Source organism: Pseudorasbora parva, chromosome 15, assembly GCF_024679245.1.
Source record: "Pseudorasbora parva isolate DD20220531a chromosome 15, ASM2467924v1, whole genome shotgun sequence".
NCBI classification, from domain to species: Eukaryota; Metazoa; Chordata; class Actinopteri; order Cypriniformes; family Gobionidae; genus Pseudorasbora; species Pseudorasbora parva.
Window position 1 is genome coordinate 31859977 of NC_090186.1, and position 26028 is coordinate 31886004.

The window sequence follows — 26028 nt, forward strand, 5'->3', positions numbered from 1 at the left end:
CTGCGTAGATATAATTATAGTTGCAGTACACGTTTCAGATATCACTAGTAGAGTAGTCGATGGCCAGAGGCAATTCTGAAATATTACTATTATGAATATTACAATGACAATATTGCATTTTTCTGACAAGATAATTTCAACAAAAGTATTTTTTATTTTATACTGCATTATATTACAGTATGTATAATTACACAATAGCCTTATAAACTGTACTACCACAGAGATAATCTGAACACTAGAGGTCCTCCAGGGCGTACTCATATGGGTGTACTTTAGAACTTCTGTAGCAAATTTACGACAACTGTGCTTACATGTGTTGCTTTACGACATACGCGTTCGCTTTACGGAAGAGTCTAGCATTCACATTGATGTTGACGTTTTTATCTGTGGGTTGGTGATCTAATTAACTGCACGTTTTACTGTTTATCGATACGAGTTCTGGGTTATTTTGTAGATTATTTCCAAGATGGGAAAGCCGAAAAAGAAGAGTAAGTATTTACTGCTAATTTTAAACTGGACGTAACTTCTGTTAGCTGCTCATATTGAATCACATAGAATCAATGTGAAAAGAGCACATGGAATTACTAATGTTTTTCTTTTATTTAAAAAAAAACGTATTCCAAGTCACATGTGTCGGCATATGTTGAGTTAGGGGTAAGATTTATGGTTAAAGGTTCATCTCAAGTAACTTAACTAGTTTTATTCTTTAGCTATTCCTTAACAGTAGTGTCAGGTGCCTGGATTCATTCAGCTGAGACAAAAGTACAGAGAGAGATTTGTTTCTCTAGCATGACCTGTCTGCTTAACTCTGTTTTCTGTGACCTCATTAGGTGATTTGAGCCGTGCAGAACTGATGATGATGACCATTGCTGATGTCATCAAGCAGTTGGTTGAGGCCCACGAACAGGGAAAAGATATTAACCTTAACAAGTCAGTGCATAAAGATTATTTTATTTTAATGTTAATCTCAGCATCATCATGTTGACAGTTCTTTTTTTATGTAATATTGCAGTATTTATAATAGATTATTTATCCTGGCTTTCTTTTTAAAATTAATATGCCTTTATATCTTAAATCTAAATAACTTCCCATCCCTTTTGCTACAACTTATCTTCTCGGATGATGTGTTTACTGGCCTAAGGATGGGACAGCCATAGCAATAGCAAACGACAACCATTAAGTCTATTCCCGATTGACAAAATCAAGTACTGTCCTATATTTTTTCTTGTTTGAGAAGTTGTTTCACACAGCTATACCTCACAATAGGGAAGAAAAGATTATTGCAACTTCAATTTCCTGCGACTACGTTTCAAAAACACAAGTGGAACTGTTTTCTCACTGGATAACTATAAACCAAGAAAGACTGACAGCTAAAATAATTTCTTTATAGAGTCAAGACGAAGACATCAGCCAAATACGGTCTCTCTGCACAGCCACGGCTTGTGGACATTATTGCTGCGGTGCCGCCTCATTATCGAAGAGCCTTGGTGCCCAAACTGAAAGCCAAACCCATCCGCACCGCCAGTGGGGTAAGGATGGTTTATTGGTCATTTGTATTGGGGATGGTGTAAGGATATCATAATGTAGACATGAAACCGGTGCTCAGACTTTGATCTAATATTTCTTTGTAGATTGCAGTTGTTGCTGTGATGTGCAAGCCTCATCGCTGTCCACACATCAGCTTCACTGGCAACATCTGTGTGTGAGTATGTCCAGAATAATGTGTCCTTGTGTTTCTTTTACACTACCGTTCAAAAGTTTGTGGTCAGTAAGATTTTAAATAAATAAATAAATACTTATATTTAGCAAGGATGCATAAAATGAAACAAAATACATTTATGTTACAAAAGATTTTGAATTAAAAAAATTATGTTCGCTTGACCTTTCTATTCATCAAAGAATCTGGGAAAAATTTTCAACATTAATAATAATCATAAATGTTTCTTAAGCACCAGTTCAGCATATTAGAATGATTTCTGAAGGATCATGTGACACTGAAGACTGGAGTAATGATGCTGAACATTCAGCTTTGCTATCGCAGGGATAATTTACATTTTAAAGTGTATAAACTAATCACAATTAATCACATCCAAAATAAAAGTTTGTGTTGTGTATGTCTATGCACTGTGTATAATTATTATTTATATATAAATACATAGTCATTCATGTATATATTTAAGAAATATTTGCATGTATATGTATATTTATATTATATATAAATATACATATTTTATATACAAATCTAATAGTTTTCTTAAATATATACATTAATGTGTATGGATTTATATATACGTAATAATTATACACCTTACAACTTTTATACAGGAGCTGGTCATTTCTTTTAATTGTGATGATTATAATCGACAACTAAGGAAAATCCCAAATTCAGTATCTCCGAAAATTAGATTCTTACTCAAGACCAATACAAGAAAAAGGATTTTTAGAAATCTTGGCCAACTGAAGAGTATAAACATGAGCCCAGGTTGCTCTGATAGTGGTCTTTACTTCTGCATTGTTGGGTCTGGCATATCGCATATTCTTCTTCACAATACCCCATAGATTTTCAATCAGGCGAGTTGCATCTCCATAAAGTTGGTCAGCAGCAGGAAGCATTAAGTGCTCCAAAACTTCCTGGTATACGGCTGCTTTGACCTTGGACTTTAGAAAACACAGTGGACCAACACAAGGAGATGACATGGCATCCTAAACCATTACTGACTGTGGAAACTTTGGACCTCAAGCAACGTGGATTGTGTGTCTCTCCTCTCTTCCTGCAGACTCGTGGACCCTGATTTCCAAAGGAAATGCAAAATTGACTTTCATCAGAGAATATAACTTTGAACCACTCAGCACAGTAATTTTTGTCTTTAGCTCAGGCTAGACATTTTTGATGCTTTCTGTTGTTCAAGAGTGGCTTGACACAATGAATGTGACAGCTGAAATCCATATCTTGCATACATTTGTGCGTAGTAGTTCTTGAAGCACTGACTTCAGCCGCAGTCCACTCTTTGTGAATTTCCCCCACATTTTTGAATGGGTTTTGTTTCACAATCTTATCCAGAGTGCTGTTATCCATATTGCTTGTACAGTTTTTTCTACCACATTTTTTCCTTCCCTTCACCTCTATTAATGTGATCGGATGCAGAGATCTGTGAATAGCCAGCATCTTTTGCAATGGCCTTTTGTCTTCCCCTCCTTGTGCAAGGTGTCAATGGTCGTCTTTTGGACAACTGTCAAGTCAGCAGTCTTCCCTATGATTGTTTAGCCTACAGAACTAGACTGAGAGACCATTTAAAGGCCTTTGTTTTGATTTAAGTAGCTGATTAAAGTGTGTCTACATTTATTCATTCAGCTCATGCTTTTATACAACATGAAGTGAGAAATTTCATGTAAGCCTGCATCTGGTTCAAGCTATTATCATTGTGTATCAGTTGGTGGGGAAACTTTTATTAGCAGTATATAATGATAAAACGGTTCTAAGTTTTGAAATTGATGTAGTTTGTTTTGGTTTTCATTTGCTCAAACAGCTACTGCCCAGGGGGTCCGGACTCAGATTTTGAATATTCCACACAGTCTTACACAGGATACGAGGTAATTATCCTTCTGTCTCCTAAAGCAATGCTATCACACTATCATATTTTTATGAGTTTCACATTGTGTCATGCAGTATGCTTCATTTTGACTGTCTGTTCCTAGCCAACGTCAATGAGAGCCATCCGTGCACGATATGATCCCTACCTCCAGACTAGACATCGAGTGGAACAGGTGAGTCATCGTCATAGCTTATGTTCATCAGCTGCTTTTTTAGCATTGAACAGTTAAAATAATAAGGGATCATATTATACTACTTAATGGTTTCGATTTTACAGTTTAGATCTGCGGGGTTGATGATCCTCTCAGCTTTTCCACTCATTTAGATTGTGTTAACGTCATTATGCTGCTGTGTTTGCACATCTAGCTCAAGCAGCTGGGTCACAGCGTGGATAAAGTAGAGTTCATTGTGATGGGAGGCACATTCATGGCTCTGCCGGAGGAGTACAGGGACTATTTCATCCGTAACCTTCACGACGCACTGTCTGGACACACGTCCAACAACGTCACTGAAGCTGTCAGGTACCAGCGCCCCATGATAAACTTCTTGTTGAGTGATAGAATCAGGCCACTCTTAATTATGAGATTCATGACAAATTTACAGGGCCATTAGAGTGCAAGAAACATTCCATCACCAATGAGTTCTATACCTTAGGAAAGACAGCATTCTTTTTGGCTTAATGTGGTCTTTATAAGAATTAGAAAGTAAGAATTACTTAATGATTTCTGTTATTTGTTATCAAATGTAGCTTGAAATCAAATTTTGTAAATTATTTTGTGACTGATTCAAATTCTAATATCAAAATTTAACACTAAATTTAACTTAGTGAATTTAGGCATCACAAACACAATATAAATAGAATATTTTATTTTAATTTATCACAAACAATATAATTTATATCTTTTGTCAGTGTCAGTGGGAAATATCAGTTTACATTTCCAAACATTCCTTTTGCCATTATTTGTAATGTTGTAAAGGATTTTTGTATGCCCAAGCAGTCTGACAACAGCCGGTATGCTCCACACAGAGATCTGATCTCACCGCCATCGAGTCTGTCTGTGATTACATGAAGAAACAGAAAAACTGAGACAGACTCTAAATCCTGAAAAACTGCGACAACTTCTCCAAGACACCTGAAGTAAATTGACGTGCAAAGCTACAGTACTGTGAAAAGTTTTAGGCACTTGGAAGCCCATTTCCGACACTAAATAAAAAAATTAAAAAGTAATTGCGACTTTTTATTTCAGAATTCTGACTTTTTTTCTCACAATTGTGAGTTCTAAAGATAGAATTCTTAGCTATAACGCAAACTGGCACGCAAACTGGCAATTGCGTGATATAAAGTCATAATTCTGACTTTATTTCTCAGTCAGAATTGTGATTTTATATTACGCAATTACCAGTTTATAGCTAAGAATTCTGACTATAACTTGCAATTGTGAGAAAAAAAGTCAGAATTCTGAAATAAAAAGTCACAATTACTCTTTATTTTTTTATTTAGTGGTGGAATGGGGCTTCCATAGTAAAGTGAGGTTGCTTTCAAAAATAATGTCATAAATATATTTTATCTATCAATTAACTTCTATTAATTAAATCAAAGCAATATTAGGGGCCAGATTGACTAAATGATTAGCACAATTCCACAAAAGTACTGCTGACAAATGCGCAAATTAAAGAACACAGACGTAGCCAGATCATTTCCATAATGACCAATGCAATCTACCAGGTAGAGACTGGTTTAAGACATGCTTTTTTTGGGCGGTAAATAATGGTGCAAACACCAGTAAATTGTTGAGCTCAAACATTAGTATATACACGATTTATTTAAATACTCTCCTCCCAAAAATTTAGCTTCTGTGAAAGGTAAACTCCTACAAACCCTAACCTTGCCTTTTCAGTGCAAATTTTACACTCCATGTATTTGGTAAATCCTAACTTGTTTTTTTTTTTTAAAGCCAAAAGAGGGTTTGCACTGTCGCAAGCTGTTAGTAAATCTGTCCCTTGGTGTGACCACCCTTTGTGTTTAAAACAGCTTTTGTCCTTGGTACACTTGCACATAGTTTTTCTTCAAGTGTTTTGGAGACATTGCCACATTTCTTATGGATTTTGTCTGTCTCGGTTTTTTATGTTTCTTCATGTAATCTCAGACTCGATGTCCTTAAGTCTAACATCCCTAAGACTTTTGCATAGCATGTGTATATCTACATCATCTCTCTATTGGATGATATCGAATATACAATGTTGTATATATATATATATATATATATATATATATATATATATATATATATATATATAATATAAGTATTTGAACACCCTGCTATTTTGTAAGTTCTCCCACTTAGAAATCATGGAGGGGTCTGAAATTGTCATCATAGGTGCATGTCCACTGTCACAATGCATTTTTTAACTATTAATTTGTATGATACAGCTGTTAACAATGTTAATATTTGGTACAGTAGCCTTTGTTTGCAATTACAGAGGTTAAACATTTCCTGAAGTTTTTCACCAGGTTTTCACTCACTGCAGGAGGGATTTTGGCCCACTCCTCCACACAGATCTTCTCTAGATCAGTCAGGTTTCTGGCCTGTCGCTGAGAAACACGGAGTTTGAGCTCCCTCCAAAGTTTCTTTATTGGGTTTAGGTCTGGAGACTGGCTAGGCCACGCCAGAACCTTAATATGCTTCTTACAAAGCCACTCCCTGGTTATCCTGGCTGTGTGCTTCGGGTCATTGTCATGTTGGAAGACCTAGCCTCGACCCATCTTCAATGCTCTAACTGAGGGAAGAAGGTTGTTCCCCAAAATCTCGCAATACATCCTCTCCTTAATACAGTGCAGTCACCCTGTCCAATGTGCAGAAAAACACACCCAAAGCATGATGCTACCACCCCCATGCTTCACAGTAGGGATGGTGTTCTTGGGATGGTACTCATCATTCTTCTTCCTCCAAACACGTTTAGTTCTATTTTGGTCTCATCTGACCACATGACTTTCTCTCATGACTCCTCTTGATCATCCAAATGGTCATTGGCAAACTTAAGATGGGCCTGGACATGTGCTGGTTTAAGCAGGGGAACCTTCCGTGCCATGCATGATTTCAAACCATGACATCTTAGTGTATTACCAACAGTAACCTTGGAAACGGTGGTCCCAGCTCTTTTCAGGTCATTGACCATCTCGGACCATTGAGTCACCCAGTCCGACAAAGATTGACAGTCATGTTTAGCTTCTTCCATTTTCTAATGATTGCGCCAACAGGGTAGAGCCCTGCACAGGCCTCAAATCTAGGCCATAGCCCAGCCCTGGCCCGAGACGCTGAGGCCCTAGCCCGGCCCGTGTTCAACAGCTTATCAAAATTCTCGGCCTGAGTCTGACTGGAGCCTGTGTTGTTGTTTTTTTGTGTGTTTTTTTTTTACATTGTTGCAGCCATTAAAAAAGTTCAGTTTTGTTTTTAATGTCAAATTAGTTATATTTCGTTTTGTTCTTTTCTTCTTTATTAAGTTAATTTAGAAAATTCTTTAGAGCATTTTTTTGTTCATTAAATTAAAGTTTAAATTTTTTTAAGTGACGACCAGCGGCCGACAGTGAGTTAACCACATGTTTAAATAAACTAGCCTCTCAAATCAACTCTTGACTTGTCTTGCCTATAATAAAATCCATAGATATAAAACACTTTTAACATCACAGTGTTAGTTAAAGCTGCAGTCCGTAGTTTTTCCTCTTTGTCGCCATCTCTGTTCGAAAACTGCAGTTGCAGTCATTCGCGGAATTATCAACTCTACGTGAGTAGTGCCCCGGTCGGCACAGCGCGGAGGAATCAAATGTGCAGCTGTCAGGAGCGCTGTCAGTCACCCGGTGTGGATACTGTCATTCACAATCACTGACTTTACTGTTTGAAAGTATGACCGACATAAGACTGTCATCTGAACACGTATGTAGCTCATCCTCTTTTGTTCTTTACAACGGATGAATCTCCAGTTGTCACTGGTGACTGTCGTTTGAACCTTTTTTGATCCGCCATAAAATTGATAAGTTTAATTATATCAAGTGCTGTGAGAAAAGGCTATCTCCACTTCCAACATCCTCACATGTAATAGCCTGCTAACCGGGACTCCTTCTTTATGTGTACAGATGTGACGTAATGACGCAAACATATGCTTGAATTGCCCGGGGAAACCCCCCAGTACCACTGGAATTAAAAACATTATTATAAGTTAACTGCTGTAAATCGAGCTACGGTAAGCATATAGTTTTGAACACTGGCTGGTTATGTACTTGCTCAAAAAAAAAATTTGGATAATTTTTAACCCAAAAAAGTTACGGACTGCAGCTTTAATTTAGCCGACTATAATATTACCACCACAGTTAAAGCATTTTTGACGAGCTGAGGCAGGCTAACGGTGCTGGCAAATGAAACGAGCTAAACAATCGAAACAAAAAAAAACAAAAAAAGAACATGCAGGTCACCTTATACCTTACACCTACGCAAAATGAATATAAATCCAATCTTCAATTCCCGCGCTATATGCTCATTTAACGGAGTTCACAGCAATGAAAGCAAAAGATTCAAGATGCATTTAATTGTTTAATAAAAAATTTAAAACTTTTTATTTTGCCTTAAAATATCGGGATACATATCATATCGTGAGTTCAGTATCGAGATACATATCGAATCGTGACACAAGTGTATCGATCGTTACACCCCTATTTCACACCACCTTTTGTTTAGTGATCGGAATTAAATAGGCTAGGCCTACATCTTGAAAGAATCTCAGAAGGCATTTGGGCCTACTCCTGGTCATTTCGCAATCAGATAGATACCTGGTCAGAGAAAACAAATGAAGGAACCAGTTGTAAAAAGGCCATAACTCTAGCAGCTGAAGAAACGCGCGCTGCTGCTGGACTCTTTAACCCATGTGCGAGCCATGTCTTGACAGTCGCGTAAGCTATTATGGTCTCATGTTTTTTCCACCAGAAACATGCTGCACATTGTTCCTTTTAATTAATAAAATAAATATAAAACGAAGGAGAAGCCTAAAAAAAAAAGCCTGAAGCCCGTCCCGCGTTTTAGGTATGACGTGAAAATTGGCCCGAAGCCAGGCCCTAGGGGCGTAAAAAAGTCGGGCTCAGGCATGAATGCAGGGCTTTACAGTGGACCTTTTTCACCAAGCTGCTTGGCAATTTCCCCATAGCCCTTCCCAACTTTGTGGAGGTGTACAATTTTGTCTTTGGACAGCTCTTTGGTCTTGGCCATGTTAGTAGTTGGATTCTTACTGATTATATGAGGTGGACAGGTGTCTTTATGCAGCTAACGACCTCAAACAGGTACATCTAATTTAGGTTAATAAATGGAGTGGAGGTGGACATTTTAAAAGCAGACTAACAGGTCTTCGAGGGTCAGAATTCTAGCTGATATACAGGTATTCAAAAACTTATTTGCAGCTGTATCATACAAAATAAATAGTTAAAAAATCATATATTGTGATTTCTAGATTGTCTCTCACAGTGGACATGCAACTACGACGAAAATTTCAGACCCCTTCATGATTTCCAAGTGGGAGAACTTGCAAAATAGCAGGGTGTTCAAATACTTATTTTCATCACTGTATAAAATTCATAAAGCATACATACATACAAACCTTAAATTATTCAGATACCAGATATCATTTTTTTACTAGCAGGTCAAGGACACAATAGTTAATTTATTTAAGTGAGGATAGCTAAATAAAGTAAACTGACATATTATCCCCAAATATTCTTTGACCTGACCATGTTTTTCTTTAATTGCTAATACAACCTTTATACCACAGACTGAACAAAATGAAGCATTGCTTGGTAATTGGTTTACCAAAATTGGTATTGTCTATTTGTGCACTTAAATTTAACAGCTGACAGCTAATTGGTTGATTGTAATCCATTACATACCTTTCTATCAAAGTTATCTGACATTGTCAAGATGAATTTGTTCTGACTGACCATTTTCTAAACCATAGTGAATAAACTGATAATGTGAGAAATGTTTTAAGGTGTCTGAATACATTTTGGTTTGACTATATATTGACCAAGAAAAAATGTGATTTGGATGTATCATGAATGGCTATTTAGAAGTAATTATACATAAATGTACTTGTTTTCAACTCATTACCAATCTGGTCCAAGATCAGTCGATAAGTGCAGGAGTTAGATAAAAGTAGAGGGATTGGAGCAGCTGTGTTGTCTTATTATGCGTGTCTGGGGAAAATCACTAGTTAATAATCTCTGACCTTGGATCAGTGCTTTTTTCTGTTGGATCATTTAAGTCTATATAAGCAAAATGAACAAATACAGTCCTTGGATCAGTTAAAGCACAGTGCCAAACCCCCCTGGTGAGCAAAGTAGGGTGGCGGTGTTAGGAGGAAGAGCTGGTGCTTTTGGACTGGTCTTCCACTATCAAAGCAGCTGCGTTGGCTCTGCTTTCTGCCTAGTCACAGAACAATAAGACAGAATGTTGAATTTGGGTTCTTTGTTTAAATGAAGACAAGATAAAGTGTGTTATCAGTCACATCTCCTGTTATTTTATTTAAGTTTAGCAGGCATTAACTTGGCTAACCAAGCAAATAAAAGCCTTTTCTCTCTGACCATTAGTCTAAGACCATTTAAATAGGTACTGTATGTTATTTCTGCGCCACTAGCAACAACGAACAAAACTGAAACATATTGTATACATTTTATATATGTCAAGATCTTAAAGCTTGTTTGCGTCAATTTGGCCAAGTGGTGACTCAGACGCTGTTAATCACCCGGTGACATCAGCTTCATGAAAAAGTGGAACGTTTTGAAGTTAGAATGAAATCCAAAGGAGATGATTGCAAAATGTGGATAGACTGCCACTGCAGGGCACTGTTAGTTTATTATGGTGTTTTTGTGTTTTCTTGATAAGAGAGAGTGTGTATGTGTGTGTGTGTGTGTGTGTGTGTGCACGTAGGCAGAGGTCCACAGGATTGTCGGCACACCACAGCTTATCAGCGGGTTTGTTAAGATGACACGATTGCTATAATTGTTCCGGCGGCTAATCAGCCAGAGATGGAGAGACAACAGTTCGATTTCAGGCACATTGCTTATCGTGTGTGTGTGTGTGTGTGTGTGTGTGTGTGTGTGTGTGTGTGTGTGTGTGTGTGTGTGTGTGTGTGTGTGTGTGTGTGTGTGTGTGTGTGTGTGCGCGTGCGTGCAAGGAAGAGAGGGAGAAAGAAATATAAAGAATAAGTACAAATGAGAAACGCTCTGTTGGTTTTATAACTACATTGTTTCAAATCTTGAGCAAGAAACAGGAGCTAAATGGACAGAAAGAGTTTTTGGGCTATTAAATGTCCATTAAAATTTCAGAACTGTCAGGCATGACAGGAAGCCAAAAAACCATGCATTTATGAATTATTATTAAATTGATGCAAGCCAATTCTGTAGACCAATTGAAGCCAATTCATTCGTAAAATATTTTTGATATTGTCATCAGAAACTATAATAGGAAGATTTTTTCATTTTATTCTGCATTCAGTTAGACTTTCACAGAATTTGAAGAAGGAAAAAAAAGGCATTTTAAAAAAGGAAAGAGTTTTTTGTTTGTTGAATCCATAGCGCTATATATATATATATATATATATATATATATATATATATATATATATATAAAATATTATAATATTATATTAGTTTTATTTGATCAGAATACAGTAAAAAAAAAAATATATATATATATATATATATATATATATATATATATATATACTATAATTCTTATAGTCTTATTGAGTTCTGTCTGAATTTATTTAAAAAAAAAAAAAATTATTCATATAATGGTAAAGCTAAATTTTCAGCATCATTACTCCTGTCTTCAGTGTCACATGATCCTTCAGAAATTATTCTAATATGATGATTTGGTGCTAAATAAACATTTCTTATTATTTTCAATGATAAAAATTTGTTAAATTAAGTTGTGTTGCTTAATATTTTTGTGGAAACTGACAACTGAAATAATTTAGCATTTATTTTAAATACAATTGTTCGTAACATTTGAATGTCTTCACTGTGACTTTTGATCAACTTAATGTGTTGTTAATGTTTCCCTATTTATTTCTTTGAAAAAACAAGCAGGCGTATATAAATGCATATGTATATACATACATGTATAATATAGTATCCAAATTTCTTCCCAGGTATTCTGAACGCAGTAACACCAAATGTGTTGGCATCACAATTGAGACCAGACCGGACTACTGCCTGAAGAGACACTTGAGTGACATGCTGGCCTACGGTTGCACCAGACTTGAGATTGGCGTACAGAGTGTTTATGAGGATGTGGCTCGAGATACCAACAGGTCAGACTTGACTGCTTTTAATATGAAGGATTTGAAAGAGAGGAGCCATAGATTAGAAGATGAGTTTTTGGTATTTGGATAAACTTGATCCTTGGATGTTAATTGGCATAACATCGGTGTTAAGACATCCAGTGAGTCATTTCGTTCCAGCAGTTTCTGGCTCATGTTGGTAATTGCAGTTTCCTCGCTTGATTATGTGTCATTTAGGAATCACTTCAAGGCATTAGGAGACTTAGCAACTATGCTAATTACACTATACTTACTCCCTTTGGTGAAGTTGTAAGCACTTTGCTGAAGGACACGGTGGGATTTTACCAGTGACCTTTTTAGCAGAAGAGATTTTTAACCATTAGACTCAATATTGAGATATTTTTAGATCTATATCAGATTGTTCAAATGAAAATCATGATTAATTGGAAAATCTATATTTTTACCCAGCCGTATGACCAACCGTAAAATCCAGTTCTACAAAACTTAGAATTTGTACTGTGTGTATCTATTTATATGGACTTTTTTCAGGGGACATACAGTTCGGGCTGTGTGTGAATCTTTCCACCTTGCTAAGGATGCTGGTTTTAAAGTTGTAGCCCACATGATGCCAGACTTACCCAATGTCGGCATGGAAAGAGACGTGGAGCAGTTTATAGTGAGTACTTCCTGGATCCTTTTAATTCTTAACTCTGCAAACACAATGATTAGAACGTTTATTTTAGGAGTAAATTTCCTGAGAATTTACTGACCCCCACATAGGGCTGTGACGTTTTTGCACCACCGTGGTTGTAATAAAACTGTGTTGCGGTGGGGGTCGGTATACAACATCCATTTCATAACCAGCATGAGTGTTTCTTTTAGCACTTCTGTCATTGAAACAAAAAAAATTATATTAGTTTAATATTTGCTTCATATTTCCCCACAAAGATGCGTCATATGCCCCTCAGCATTGAGAGGGATGTGGGACACAAGCAGGATAGATACTCTTTTCTAATACATATCCTCTTGTCTTAATGTTTTCTCCTGATGTTGCCAAGGATGGAAATTAGCACCCGCCACCAGCCAAATGCGGGTGATTTTGAGTTGTGGCGGGTAAACTCGCTTCACCTACCGGCCACCTTGGCGGGTAAATAAAAATAGCATACTATCTCCCCTCTTTGTAAACTTTGTTTAATGCATGCGAGTGTGGCCATATGTCCGAAAATGACCAGTCGTTTTCGCCGTCATTACCCGGATGTAGTACCAGAAGACGCGAATAAGAACTCGTGCGCTGAGAGATTCGTCACTGTGCATCATCCGAGAGCGCGCACTCGTCTCACAGCGCGCAAATATTGAGTTCTCTTTCAAGTCTTGCGCTTAAACGGACAAACTCACACAAAAAGTATGTCAACATGTCCATCTTGATGAGTATCTAAGCAGACATAGTCAGTCTGTATATGCCTCAAGTTAACCGTATACAGTCGGGAAAGACGAGCAAATCTCTGCACTAGGTCTTAAAGGGGCAGTAGTCTTTACTGCTCTTTAATGTCAAACAAAAGGACATCACTCACTGCTCTTGATTGAATAGCTTTTGTAAGTTGAATAAGGATTCATCTTTAATTTAAACCGTTAAATATGCAGTTATTTTACATTTGATTACTTTATTCAATTTCTGTACCTTTCTGCAGGCCTGTACATTATTAATGTAGCCTACACATGAGTGAGGTCAAGTTAAACATTTTAGTTTGAATTTTATTTTATACTGCGGATTGTTGTAATGTGCTAAAAAAAATGCATAATTTGTAATTGATTTATTATTTGAAACTTTAATATTAATTTTTTACAATTGCAATGCCTTGATTTTTTGTAAAGTTACACCGTCATAGCATTAGCCATAAATGCAATGTACTAATTATTGGCAAAATTTCTTTTGCTGTTTCGGTTTCGGCCAAGATTTTTTATTTCGGTGCATCCCTACTGACAATGTTCTGCTCGGTATGCCGTCAACACACTTCAGAAGATGCCACAACTAATGGTTTCATTGTTGGGACTAAAAACCTAAAACTGGAAGCCATAAAAGACCACGAATCATCCAAATGCCACATCCAGGTATAAAAAAAAAAGAGCACACAGAGCATTTTTCACATGCAGTTACACATTGTCGGTTAAAAACAAGAAAGTGTCTGGTAAAAACATTGAGTGGCTGGTAGATTTTGAAATCCACCAGCCACAGTGGCCGGTGGACAAAAACGTTAATTTCCGTCCCTGGATGTTGCAAAGCAACTGACACTTGTTGTAAAATGTCTGAGAGCTAATTTTATCTTCCACAGGGTGAAGACATTTAGGCTATGTTTGATTTTGTGCTGCCAGAGAAAGCGAAACTTAAATCAGGGTGAAATGCGATATATTAATAAACTTGACAGACCTTACCAAGTCTAATAATAAGCAGAAACTGTGTTGAAAAGAATTAGAAGTAAAAAGGTATTTGTCCTACAGTGCTTTTTCTGCTTTACCACAGTAAAGGATGCAAATAGGTATAATAGACCTTATTATTAGGAAATGAAAGGAAGAAACATTTAAAATCCCCTGTGAAAATGGGTAAGTGAAGATTTGGGAAAAGAAACAAGATGCCCATGTCCAGCGGAATAAAATGGACTAGGCCTATTGTTAAAATTAGCAGAAAATCAGGTGACCAAATCGCAAAACTGGGCTCGCATGGCCTACCTCATTCAGCCTACCTCTCATTCAGCATGAATCCATGTTTCCATGGCTGCGAAGTAACATTAAATTGCTAACCTATTATTTCTTTTGTAAACAAAGCTTTGTGCCTCACTCCTGTGATAATATTCACATAAAACAGCATTCACATACAAAAAAAAAAGGGTTTTAGTAGCACCGGCGGCGGTACACTAAAACACTTTTTTTTGTATGTGTATGCTGTTTTATGTGAATATTATCACAGGAGTGAGACACAAAGCTTTGTTTACAAAAGAAATAATAGGTTAGCAATTGAACATCTTGGATGACGTGGGGGTAGGGCTGTGCCCGTAAAACCGCGGTAGCATGGTTTTCAGGTTTACCGGCACAGCCCTACCTCCATGTCATCCGAGATGTTCTTGTCTTTCTTTCTTCAGTCGAAAAGAAATTAAGGCTTTTGAAGAAAAAATTATGGTTTTTTTCTCTATATAGTGTACTTCAGTAGGGTGAATTGAAATTCTGAGGTCCAAATTGAAGTTAAAATGCAGCTTCAAAGGGCTCGACACGTTCCCAGAAAAGGAATAAGGGTCTTATCTAGCAAAATGATCTGTGTAGTGATTATTACTCAGTTCACCGATGACGTAGTGATTTTTAGATCACGTGTCACTTAAGGTGTGGTTATGAGTGTATCAGATGACCCCTCCCTCTTTGATACGGGGCACCAGCTAAGAATACTATCTTAACAATATAAGAACACTCGCAAAAGAGCTGTTCAGTAATTCAGAATTAATGTAAATTAGAGGGAGTTGGTCAGCTGATTTATCTGAAGGATTTGTGAGTCTGGACAACCAGTAGAGTCTTTGATCATCAACACAATGAAGACACAGTGTAATAAAATGAATGAAATTTATTAACAATAGATATGCAAGAGTAAATACTTAAACGATTAATAATGCTAGTAATGGATATATACTTCTAAAGGATAGTAAACTAATAACCAAAAAGTAATGAACGAAACAATAAAACCAATAAATGATGTGAGCACAGAATGGATAAATGCAATGCTGTTGAACAGAATGTAGCAATAGAAGAGAATTGTATGGGAATGCTTCTTATGGGAACCACCTAATGGTTCTGGCACATGGTGATAAATAAATGCTTATTTATCATTAAACAAATAATAAACCTATTATTTGTAACAACCTGACCTCAAGTAATAGTTATCTAAACAGGTTAGAAAACATATGCTGCATGTATAAACTAATGCCAAGGTCTCTAGAAAGAGGTTTGGTAAGTTTATATTTACGTTCCACACAGTCGGGTGATCAGTCCTGGCAGTAGATACGTCTTCCACTGGTTATGCGGGTAGCGTGCAGTGGGAGGGGCGCAGAGTTGCAAGTAGCCGTTGCCACGCTGGGCTGAAGGATGCAGAACTCTGGTTGCGCCAAGAGGGTCCTTAAACGTGGACCAGGCAGCTGGGTCAGTCGAATCTTCACAGGGTCCTTTGCAGGCTGGCTGCGTCACTGAGGAGCCGTGTGGGACCGGCAATGTCTGCCGATGCAGAGGTCCTTGGTGGACTGGATGTGCTGCTGGAGGAGTTGTAAAGGTCAGATAAGATCTCTCAAGGAGAGAGCCCTTTTCCAGCTATAGTTTGCCGAAAGCAATATAAAGGTTTTGCTCGCAAAAGCTTAACCTCCACTGTCTTGTAGTCTCTTTCCTCGTCAGGTCAGAAGCTCAGGACGTGGTGTGTCTGTTAGTGTCTCCTTCCCCGTCGGGTTAGAAACGCAGAACGTGGTGTGTCTGTTAGTGTCTCCTTCCCCATCGGGTTAGAAACGCAGAACGAGGGTGTGTCTACCCGGGGGACATATTTATCCCTTTCCGATGAGGAGGAGATTGAAATCCGGCGCCTTTCCGGTCCTGGATTGTGATTGGCCACTGGGTTCTGAAGTAGGCACGGTGTTGCCCACCCTAGTGTGGAACTCATTTGCATAGCATAAAGTGGCATGTTAAAACAATGTCTTAAATGTTTTACCCATGCATTATTTCTTTACCAAACCTCTTTTAAAATATAAAAGGCATCGTATGGAACAGATAGAGACCAAACATGATAAGAAACGGCTAAGTCATCGTCCACGCATTCGTTTATCTGTTAATGTACCTGTCCCGTGGACTGTTGTTTTTACAGTCAATAACCATTAACATAAACTGCACTTTGTGTGAAGATGAGGTGGATGAGTTGCAGTTCATATACATTTAAGACATCCAAACATGTGTATGAATGGATTTAGATAGACCTCTGTGGCCTCTCTTTTGCTGCTGCCTTCAGGAGGTCCTGGAGGAATTTTTATGGCAGCACTTGCCTAAACCTTAGGAATGAGTTTGGAGGTTAAAATCCACTTGTAGACCAATGAGAAGTCCTCTCTTTGGTGGTGGTGGGTGCAGAAGGTCCCCCCTTCCTGCCATGTAAGAGGTGTCTGGCAGTTGTCTTGGCATCTTATCTGATGTTGCTGAACATTTGTTTATGTTCATTCACCAAGGGTCCAATCATAGTGTGGCACATCTTCTTCCACACTGGTAGTTAGGGAGGGGCCTTGCCATAAACTGGTCTCTGGAATGCCACCCTTACTGATGTTCACTACATCTCCCCCCTGCTCGAACTGATCGAGGACCTGGAGTCGTTGATCTGGGCGATGTACTAAAAGGGGAACAGCAGGAACAAAACACAAACCTCACCTCATCCTTTGACCATTGGCAGTTTGCGTAACTATAATTCAATAGTTCATATACTAAATTTATCGTACGGATAAACAGGTTACATATTATCCTACATGTAAGAAAAGGAAACTATGGATAGTATAAAAAATATATAAAAACTATTCTGTCAGTGTTGTCTACAGAATAAAGCAATCTCTTGCTGTTAGCCTAGTCAGTGATGCTTGTTATAGCAGGAGAAAGCTCAGGGAGTGGTCTACACATATTAGATTTGAGCTCAAGAGCTTCGCTAAGTCTCACCCTTTTCTGCTCTGACAGGCTATCCTGCAGTTTGTGGATTCGCTGGAACATTTTCCACCCCAGGGTGCCCATTGTAGCCCACCCACATAGTGTGAAGATGAGTAATAGGCTGTCACTGATATCCCACCCCCAAGTGAAAGGCACCTTCTTAGGTTTTGGCTCCACAGGTGAAGCTCGGAGGCTACCTAACTGGAGACTGATTCTTGCTAATTTAGGTCCCTCAAACAAGATTTGATTCCTGAGTGGCTCATCTACTTCCAAAGTGTGTCCCTCAAAAGCATCCACTATTTCAAACTCCACATCATGTACATCTGCATCAAGATGGTACAGAACTACATGTTTGATATGGAGAATTGCTCCTATTGGGATTTGAATTAGCATAGTTTGATTACGGAGGGGTATCGGAATAGCTGCATCATGGTGGTATGTCATTATGGCTTCACTAACAGGTGTATTAACTAGCCACTTATTTCCTGCTATATCAATTTGGGTGGCAGTCACTTCCTCCCTGTGTGTAGCAACAGCAATGCATTTGTCTTCCGTGGTTAACCTTTTAATGCCGCATAGGCCTACAATGGGGTCTCTTACGAAAGGTTTACTGGGGCACAGCCAGTGGATATCTTTGACAACTGTGCACATATGTAGATTAGGTGTCAGATACATGTCAGGATCTTCCTCTTGATAAGCTATGAGTGAGGGTGTCTCAATTTTTATGTGTATATCTTGAGACCAGAACCCTACATTTAACACTGATTTCAACTTGTATATGTTTTTAGTGTCAATTATCGGGAGGTTTAACAGGAAACCAATTTCTTTAGCCTCTGGGTTAACATAGATTGGTATAGCACTCCCCAGGCTGAAAGCTAAATGTATTTGCAGTGTTTGCATGGTTCCCTCCAATACCCGACCCAAGATATTCCTCACCAGCTCCACCGGTACCAAGTATGACGGGATCCGATTTAACGCTAAACTGTCAACAGCAGAACTGATTTCTCTCAGCAAGTCTTGCATTAGTATTTGAACCATTTGCATATGGGCATAGTCATCTTGTATGACATCCGCTATCCTGCTTATACTGCGGATTGTATAATTCAAAAGGGCTGTATGTTGATTCACGGCAAGGATTGTGCCCTCCAATGTTCTGTCTAACTGCTGTAGCTGCCTCTGCTGAACATAGATTTTCTCTTGTATCTCAGGCATTTCTCTTTTCAACCCTTCCACATGTCTTTCCAATGTGGATAGGCTAATGATGTTAACTGTTGAAGTACCAACTGATAAGAGTGAGCCTAGGGCTGATGCTGCTGTCAGCAATGTACCAAGGAAGCGTTTTGGGCGTCTATCTCCCCTTAATTCTTCCTGTGTTATGGTGACTTTTTTTTAGCTGTTTAAGCATGTGGATTGTGTCTAACTGAGCGTGTCCAATGATGTCCTTGCTCCATTGGGCGACATGCCAGGGTATCGTCCTCCCTGAGGTCACATGCTTTTTATACACGTCAGCAGGGTCGAGCCGTACAAAAATTCTCTGAGTGTGGACATAACAGTCAGTCACTAAAATTCCAGGGGCATCCTGAAGTATAATGCCTGTAGGAGGACCTGATTCCACTATTTCCATGGGCTGGACTGCATTGAGTGCGCAGATCACTATGATTAGGCTCAGCAGGCTCATTCTGAAATTGCACATATACGGGGTGTCACTTTTCACTACTTTGTAAGCAGAGTATAACTAACAAATACCACTATGACTAGCCACAAAACTAGTCACGAATGCACTGTCAACAATGCACTGATACAGTATAGACTTCTCTACACTGCCTGCGATCTTACACCTTTAACCGAAGTTACTCCTGAACAGAGTTCACCCCTTGTATTCCCATTTGGGGTTTGTAAGACTTAATCTGGTTAAAGTGGACCCACTTGTACTCAGGGGACCTTTTCCCTTTTGAGATCTTAATGTGGTATGCTACTGGTGATAGTTTTCCAACAATTTCATGAGGACCAGACCAGTTTGGGAGAAACTTTTTGGGAACACCCATAGGCTTTGTGAAGTTGAAATACATCACCTTGTCTCCCACTTGGTAATCTGTAGAGCTGGACTTTTGATCATAGTATGTCTTTCTGCCCTCAGCACTTTTTTCCAGTTGCTCTTGTGCCCATGCAAATGTCTTTCCGAGGTGTGCCCTCAGGTCTGCCACATACTGGTGGGCAGTATATGCACTGGCCACACTGACATCTTCAGGTTGGTAAAGAAGATGCAGAGGGAGTGTCATTTGCCTCCCTGTCATCATTTCAAAAGGCGTGACACCTGTTGAGTTATGGGGTGTGGACCTAATGGCCATTAAGACTAGGGGAAGTTTTACATCCCAGTCTTTTCCATTAGCTGAAATGTACTTCTTCAACATCCCTACAATAGTGCGGTTTGATCTCTCCACCTGTCCTGATGACTGAGGGAGATAAGAAATGTGAAGTTTTGCCTGGACTCCCAGCATTCTCCACAGTTCACTCATTACAGTGGCTGTAAAATGAGTACCGCGATCTGAATTTACAGAGAGGGGTAGCCCCCACCGACTAAACACATGATTAATCAGCAAGATAGCCGTGGTCTCTGCTGTGTCATTTCGGGCTGGGAGACATTCCACCCACTTGGTGAATGCACATGTCACATTAAGAAGGTATTTGTTACCTCTGGAGGATTTAACTACCGGACCAATCCAATCCATCTGAATGTTAGACCAGGGAAATGTTATTCCTGCCTTTTGAAGAGGGGCTCTGTGAGGGGGGTTAGATGGCTGAAACTGACAACAAACTAGACAACCCTGGATATAGGCGGCAATGTCCTGTTTCATATGTGGCCAGTAGGCTAACTGACGAAGGGTCTCATATGTTGCTTTCACCCCCCTGTGGCCTCCACAAGGCTCATCATGGGCATGCAGGAGCATAACCCCCCTGTGGGCTGTAGGGACCAACCATCGAGGTGGTGTGTTCTTGTCAGGTGAGTATATTAGCAAACCCTTCTCTAACCTTAAATTGTGTCTGATAAGGTACAGAGTTTTCAGGTCACTTGACTCTGCAAGATCTTGCTCAGTTATCGGATGCTCTACTGGGTTAGAAATGAATAGGTAAATAATGTTGATCAAAGGGTCCTGTTTTTGCATGGCCATAAGATCAGTATCTGCTAGCTGTCTGCCCATCACCACAGTCTGAGGTGTGTTGTCAAGGGTTATCACAGATTTCTTCCCTTGCCTACGTGTAACCGCATTAACACTCACAAGAGTAGGCTCTGATGTTGGAAGCCACTCCTCCTGGAACTCCCATGGAGTTCCTGCAATGGCACCTGCTTTGGCTAGCCTGTCAGCTTCATCATTGCCTGTTTTATCTGGCCCTGGGGCTTGTGAATGCCCTTTTACCTTCTTCCAGTACACTGTCATGCCATTCTGACTGACAAGTTTGTCACAAGCAAGAAACAATTCCTTATGCTTAACTTCCTTTCCTCTGGCATTTTCCATACCGTTCTGTTTCCAATGGGGGAAGTGAGAAACAAAGCTGTGTCTGGCATAGTTTGAATCAGAACAGATTACCAAGTCTCTGATACTATACTTTTCTGCTTGTTGCAAAGTTATGAGTGCAGCAGCAATCTCTGCATACTGACTAGACTTGGAGCCTAAAGAGAACTGCTGTGCACCACAGGGGGCATTAGCCTCCCAGACTAATCCTACTCCAGCCTGTATGTGTTGTTCATGGTGATAAGAGCACCCATCAATGTAGGCTTTAGGAAGACCGGTGCAGACATTTTCATCATAGTAATGATGGCTTGATGTCAGTGAGGGTGTGGTGATTACTGTGCTGGCTTCTGCTGGATATTCTCCATCAATGCAATGCTGGCACATAGCTAACCCTTGGCCTAGTGCCATCTTATTGTTTTGTGCATATCTCACCTCCACCTCATAACCTTGCAATGCCATCATCCATGTGGCAATTCGACTGTTTGAGACTCTACCTTCTCTGAGTCTTTGGCTATTTAGAAACTGGACGGGCTGATGACATGTCTCAACAATGACTTTCTGGCCCCCAATATAGCTACGGAAATGTTCAATTGCCCATACTGTAGCGAGTAAGGCTTTCTCACAGTCTGAAAACTTAATCTCTACACTACTGAGTGCCTTACTAGCATAGGCAACAACCCGCTTGTCTTGGTCATGCTTTTGGGAGAGTGCTGCACTGAGGCAGTGCTCAGAAAAATCAGCTTGAAGGAAAAATGCTTTGTCTTTGTCAGGGTAAGCTAAGCATGGGGCAGTGCACAGCCTGTCTTTAAGTTCTTTCATGGCCTGCGCCTGTCTTTCTTCCCAGCTAAATTCTCTACCTTTCTGAAGCAGTTCATGCAGTGGTTTGGCAATGTCTGCATAATCTTCTATGAACTGACGGGAGTAATTGCATACTCCTAGGAAGCTACGCAGTTCTGAGACATTTGTGGGAGGTTTAATATTCTTTACTGCTTCTATTCTACTAGACTGAGGTTGAATACCATCAGGGCCAACAGTCAGTCCAACATACTCCACCTTTGTACGGCACCACTGTCCTTTGGCTAATGAGAGTTTAGCACCTGCCTCAGTGAGCTGGGTGAGAACATGTCGGATCTCTGCTAGATGATTCGACCAGGTCTGACTACGCATAAGGATATCATCTACGTAGATCAGGTTACCACGCGTGGCTGAATCACCCATAGCCTTGTGTAGAAATATGTTAAACTCAGCAGGGGAGTTTGAATAGCCAAATGGGCACCTGTTCCATGTGAACTGTCTACCTCCAAAAGAAAATGCCAGTTTATACTGATCTGCTGGGTCTACCTTCATTGTCCAAAAACCATTTGCCACGTCAACTGTGGAGAAGTATTTAGCTGTTGTAACTTTAGCTAGCTCTTGGTCAAGATGTATCATAGGCCAACGTGATAAGGGAACCTGTTTGTTGAGCTGCCGGTAATCTACAGTCAAACGCCATTTTCCGCTTGGCTTTAAGACAGGCCAAACCGGAGAATTGTAGGTTGAATTGCACTCACGTATGATCTTTTTCTCTAACAGGGAATCTATGATTTCCTGAATGGAGTCAAAAGCAGTGAGTGGTACTCTATATTGCCGCACAAACGTGGGCGGGGCATTTGGATCTGTGGGAATACGGACTGTATGGACATCTGTGGCTCCACAATCATAGGAATCTCTGGAAAAGATTTCCTTGTGCTCATAAAACACCTGCCTTAATTCTTGACGCTGGACCTCTGTGTCCAGAGCATCAGCTTGGTCTAGCTGTTTTTGAACTTCTGACTCAAAGCCGGAGTATGGTTCAGTGCATGTTACTGTATCTTTCTCACAGTTCATTGGTGCCTGCGACTCTTTGGCCATCACAGTATGTACCACTATCTCACTGTCACTTTCAAAGTCTACTCTACACACAGCTCCCTCAAACACACCTGGATGGGTTATGATGGAAATCATCTTGGTAGGGTAGGTGAGATATACTTGCTCACAATTGTCTCTCTCTATAGGCAAGTCAGGAAGATCTCCTATGACAGGAATAGTTAATTCAAAATCATGAAAGGAGCTATCAATCAAGTATCCTAGAGGAGTGTGGGGAGGTATGCAAATATTTCCTCTGGTGAGATTTTGTACAAGTAGGTAGGTTGAGCGGTTGTACAGTTCAAGTTGTGGGTTACCACAAATTGTGAGTCCCAAACAGCAAAACTTAGCAGAAGGCTGGAAGAAGGCTTCCAGTGTCAGGTCAGGTACCACAAGCATGTAGTGTTTGAGCTGTTTATGGCCAAGCTTAAGGGAGACCGAGCAAACTCCAACACTCTTAACTGTTGTTTGGGGGCCACTAGCGAGCCAAAATCTTTGGTTCTTCTCAACCATGGGAATCATGCAAGGTTTCTCTTGTAACAGTTGATACAGTTCCTGACTCATCGCTGACTTCTCTGACCATAGTGCAACCACAGCATCCTCAACCAGTACCTCATTAACATGTATGCCTCCCACCACTTGTGGATTATATACATGGGTGTTACGAAGTTCCAGGGCACACAAGAATGCATTTTTCTTTTCTAACAGCTCTAGAGGTATCCTGTTCTCATGAGCTGTGTCTGCTGACTGGGGGTTGATGATTTGCATTTCCCTCACAGCAGGAGAGTCTTCACTAAGGTGGGTATCCTTCAGTGTCAGCTGACTAGAGCCAGATGTCCTCTCTACCTCCACTGCCTTGCATACCTTCTGACTAGAGCTAGTCTCTTCGATGGGCCGTGGGACTCTGACTTGTGCCCACAATTGACAGTTGTGAAGGTCAATTAATGGTGTGAGCCTATTCAACAGATCCTGGCCAATAAGAAGCTGCTCTGTGTCGAAGCCAACAACGTAGAGAGGGTGAACTATCTTCATCTCACCAAAGGTTAACTCCACCCACACCCGCTGGTTAACAGGGGCCTGATCCTGCGTGTAACTGGTTATCTTGATCTGACAACTCTCTACCTTAAGCCATTTACCAAGCGAGTTGGTTACTTGGGTGAGTTTTTTAAACAACCCAGGTGACACCAAAGAAATTTCTGAGCCAGTATCTAGCAGGGCATCACATGTTAATACACCTTCAATGTACACAGAAATATATATTCTTCTGGCCCTGCCTCTCTGTGTCAAGTCACCAAGGAACTGACAGAGACTGGGGTTAGGTCTGCTGACATCTGATTCATTAGGCCTCACAATCTGTTGCATGGTTCCCCCTTCCCTTGGCTCTTCCCCCCACCCTATAAAGTACACTTTTGGTGGGGGAGGGGAGGGGTCCCGGCCTAGTCATTGCTTGGAAGGAGGGTCATTTTCTTTCTGGGAGGTGTGTTCCTCTGACTTAAGGTCTTTGAGGGCTTTAGCAAGTATTTTCTGAATTTGCTTAATGTTATCACGATCCCTTTCTTCAGTACCTTTGAACTCCTTTTTCTTTTGACTACCCTGTTTGTGACTGTCCCTTGACTTATCTCTGAACCTCCTGTACCTCTCTTCCCTGTGTGTATGCCTGCCACCCTTGTATCCTCCATTGCCTGAGGATTTATGGCTATGTGTGTTCTGTTGGAACTCACTGGACTTTGGCTGGGAGGGGCGACCAGTACGGGCTGGTCCACTTTGGGGAAGCTCTGAACCTTCTAGTTCAAGAGGAGGCTCCCTGTCGTGTCGGAGTTCAAACACCTGAGTACTTGGGTCCCTGTCTTTCTTGTCTGTGTGTAACTTCTCACTCTCCCAGGCTCTCATTGCAAGCTGTCTCAACTCTGCTGCAGTCATGTGATCAACATCTACCAGCAATGAAAGGGATTTCCTAATTGTTGGATGCAAATTACTCACAAACAGACTTTTAAACATCACATCCTCTTCTGCCCTAGGTGAATCAGAACCAGCAAAATATACTCTACGCAAGCGCTCATAATACTCTCTGGGTGATTCATAGCGATTTTGCTTAGTCTGTAAAGCAGAAAGCCTGGAGACAGATGGGTTTTGATATATTGTGTATTCGGCTCTCAGGGCTCTACACAGTTCATGGTAATTACCAGCAATGGCTGGGCTCTGTCTCTCCATGAAACCATGGACAGTTCGCACTGTTGTTTTCCTCAGAATGAGGAGTTTATCTGCCATTGTGGCCTCAGGGATGTATGACAGTGCATAGTTTACATCTTTAAGGTACAACTCTATGTTGCTTCCTGGGGTATCAGGATTAAACACTTCAATGTCACGTGCTAATTCCCTAAGCTGACGTAGCCTACTGTCTCTGGATGTTACTGTACTAGGGCGACTAGTTTTTCCCCATACTGGAGAGTCAGAATCTACTCCGTGAGGATGGCTGGGACTAGCAGTGGGGGTTGGGCCACTGGCTGCAACAGCATCACTATAGGCCTGATAGCGTTGTCTCTGTGAGGGGCCATCAAATAAGGGATCTTTCACTAGTGGGTTGAATGAGCTGAAGCGCACACTTGGTAGCTCAGGTTCATGGGGCATGTCCCTATTTATGTCCAACTGTTCCATTCTTTTCCCTATTTCCTCTAGTCTCTGCTCTGCGACATCAGCTTTATCTGCCCAACCTTGGGCTCTGGCAGCAATTCTGTCATGACTGTTCTGGACTTCTAATAGTTTATCGTCTGTCCTAGCCAAGTCCTCTCTGAGTTGAATCTGATCCTGTTTTGAATCATACAGTTGTCGCTTAAACAACTGTGACTCTTCACGTGTATCAGTATACAGTTTGTGTTCTATCTCTAAGTCCCTTTTTAAACAAGAAATTTCAGACAAGGCTGACTTTAACTCATCCTTGGCCTGTTTCTCACTCATACTCACTACTCTTAATTTGTCTGCCTGTGCCGACAAATCCCTTTGAGCCTGAGCCAACTCTGTTTG

General features: G+C 40.2%; 1 protein-coding gene across 1 annotated transcript in view; it reads left to right on the forward strand.

Annotated features, from left to right (window-relative positions):
* Positions 1-324: 324 nt before the first annotated feature.
* elp3 (elongator acetyltransferase complex subunit 3) overlaps positions 325-26028 on the forward strand; it is a 40948-nt gene continuing 15244 nt past the window's right edge. Inside the window, exons 1-9 of the mRNA XM_067418634.1 lie at positions 325-488; positions 831-930; positions 1391-1529; positions 1632-1702; positions 3528-3591; positions 3697-3765; positions 3959-4113; positions 11783-11944; positions 12464-12590. Of these exons, the coding sequence (XP_067274735.1) occupies positions 467-488; positions 831-930; positions 1391-1529; positions 1632-1702; positions 3528-3591; positions 3697-3765; positions 3959-4113; positions 11783-11944; positions 12464-12590 (909 nt within the window). The 5' untranslated portion in view covers positions 325-466. The remainder of the gene's footprint in view (positions 489-830; positions 931-1390; positions 1530-1631; positions 1703-3527; positions 3592-3696; positions 3766-3958; positions 4114-11782; positions 11945-12463; positions 12591-26028) is intronic.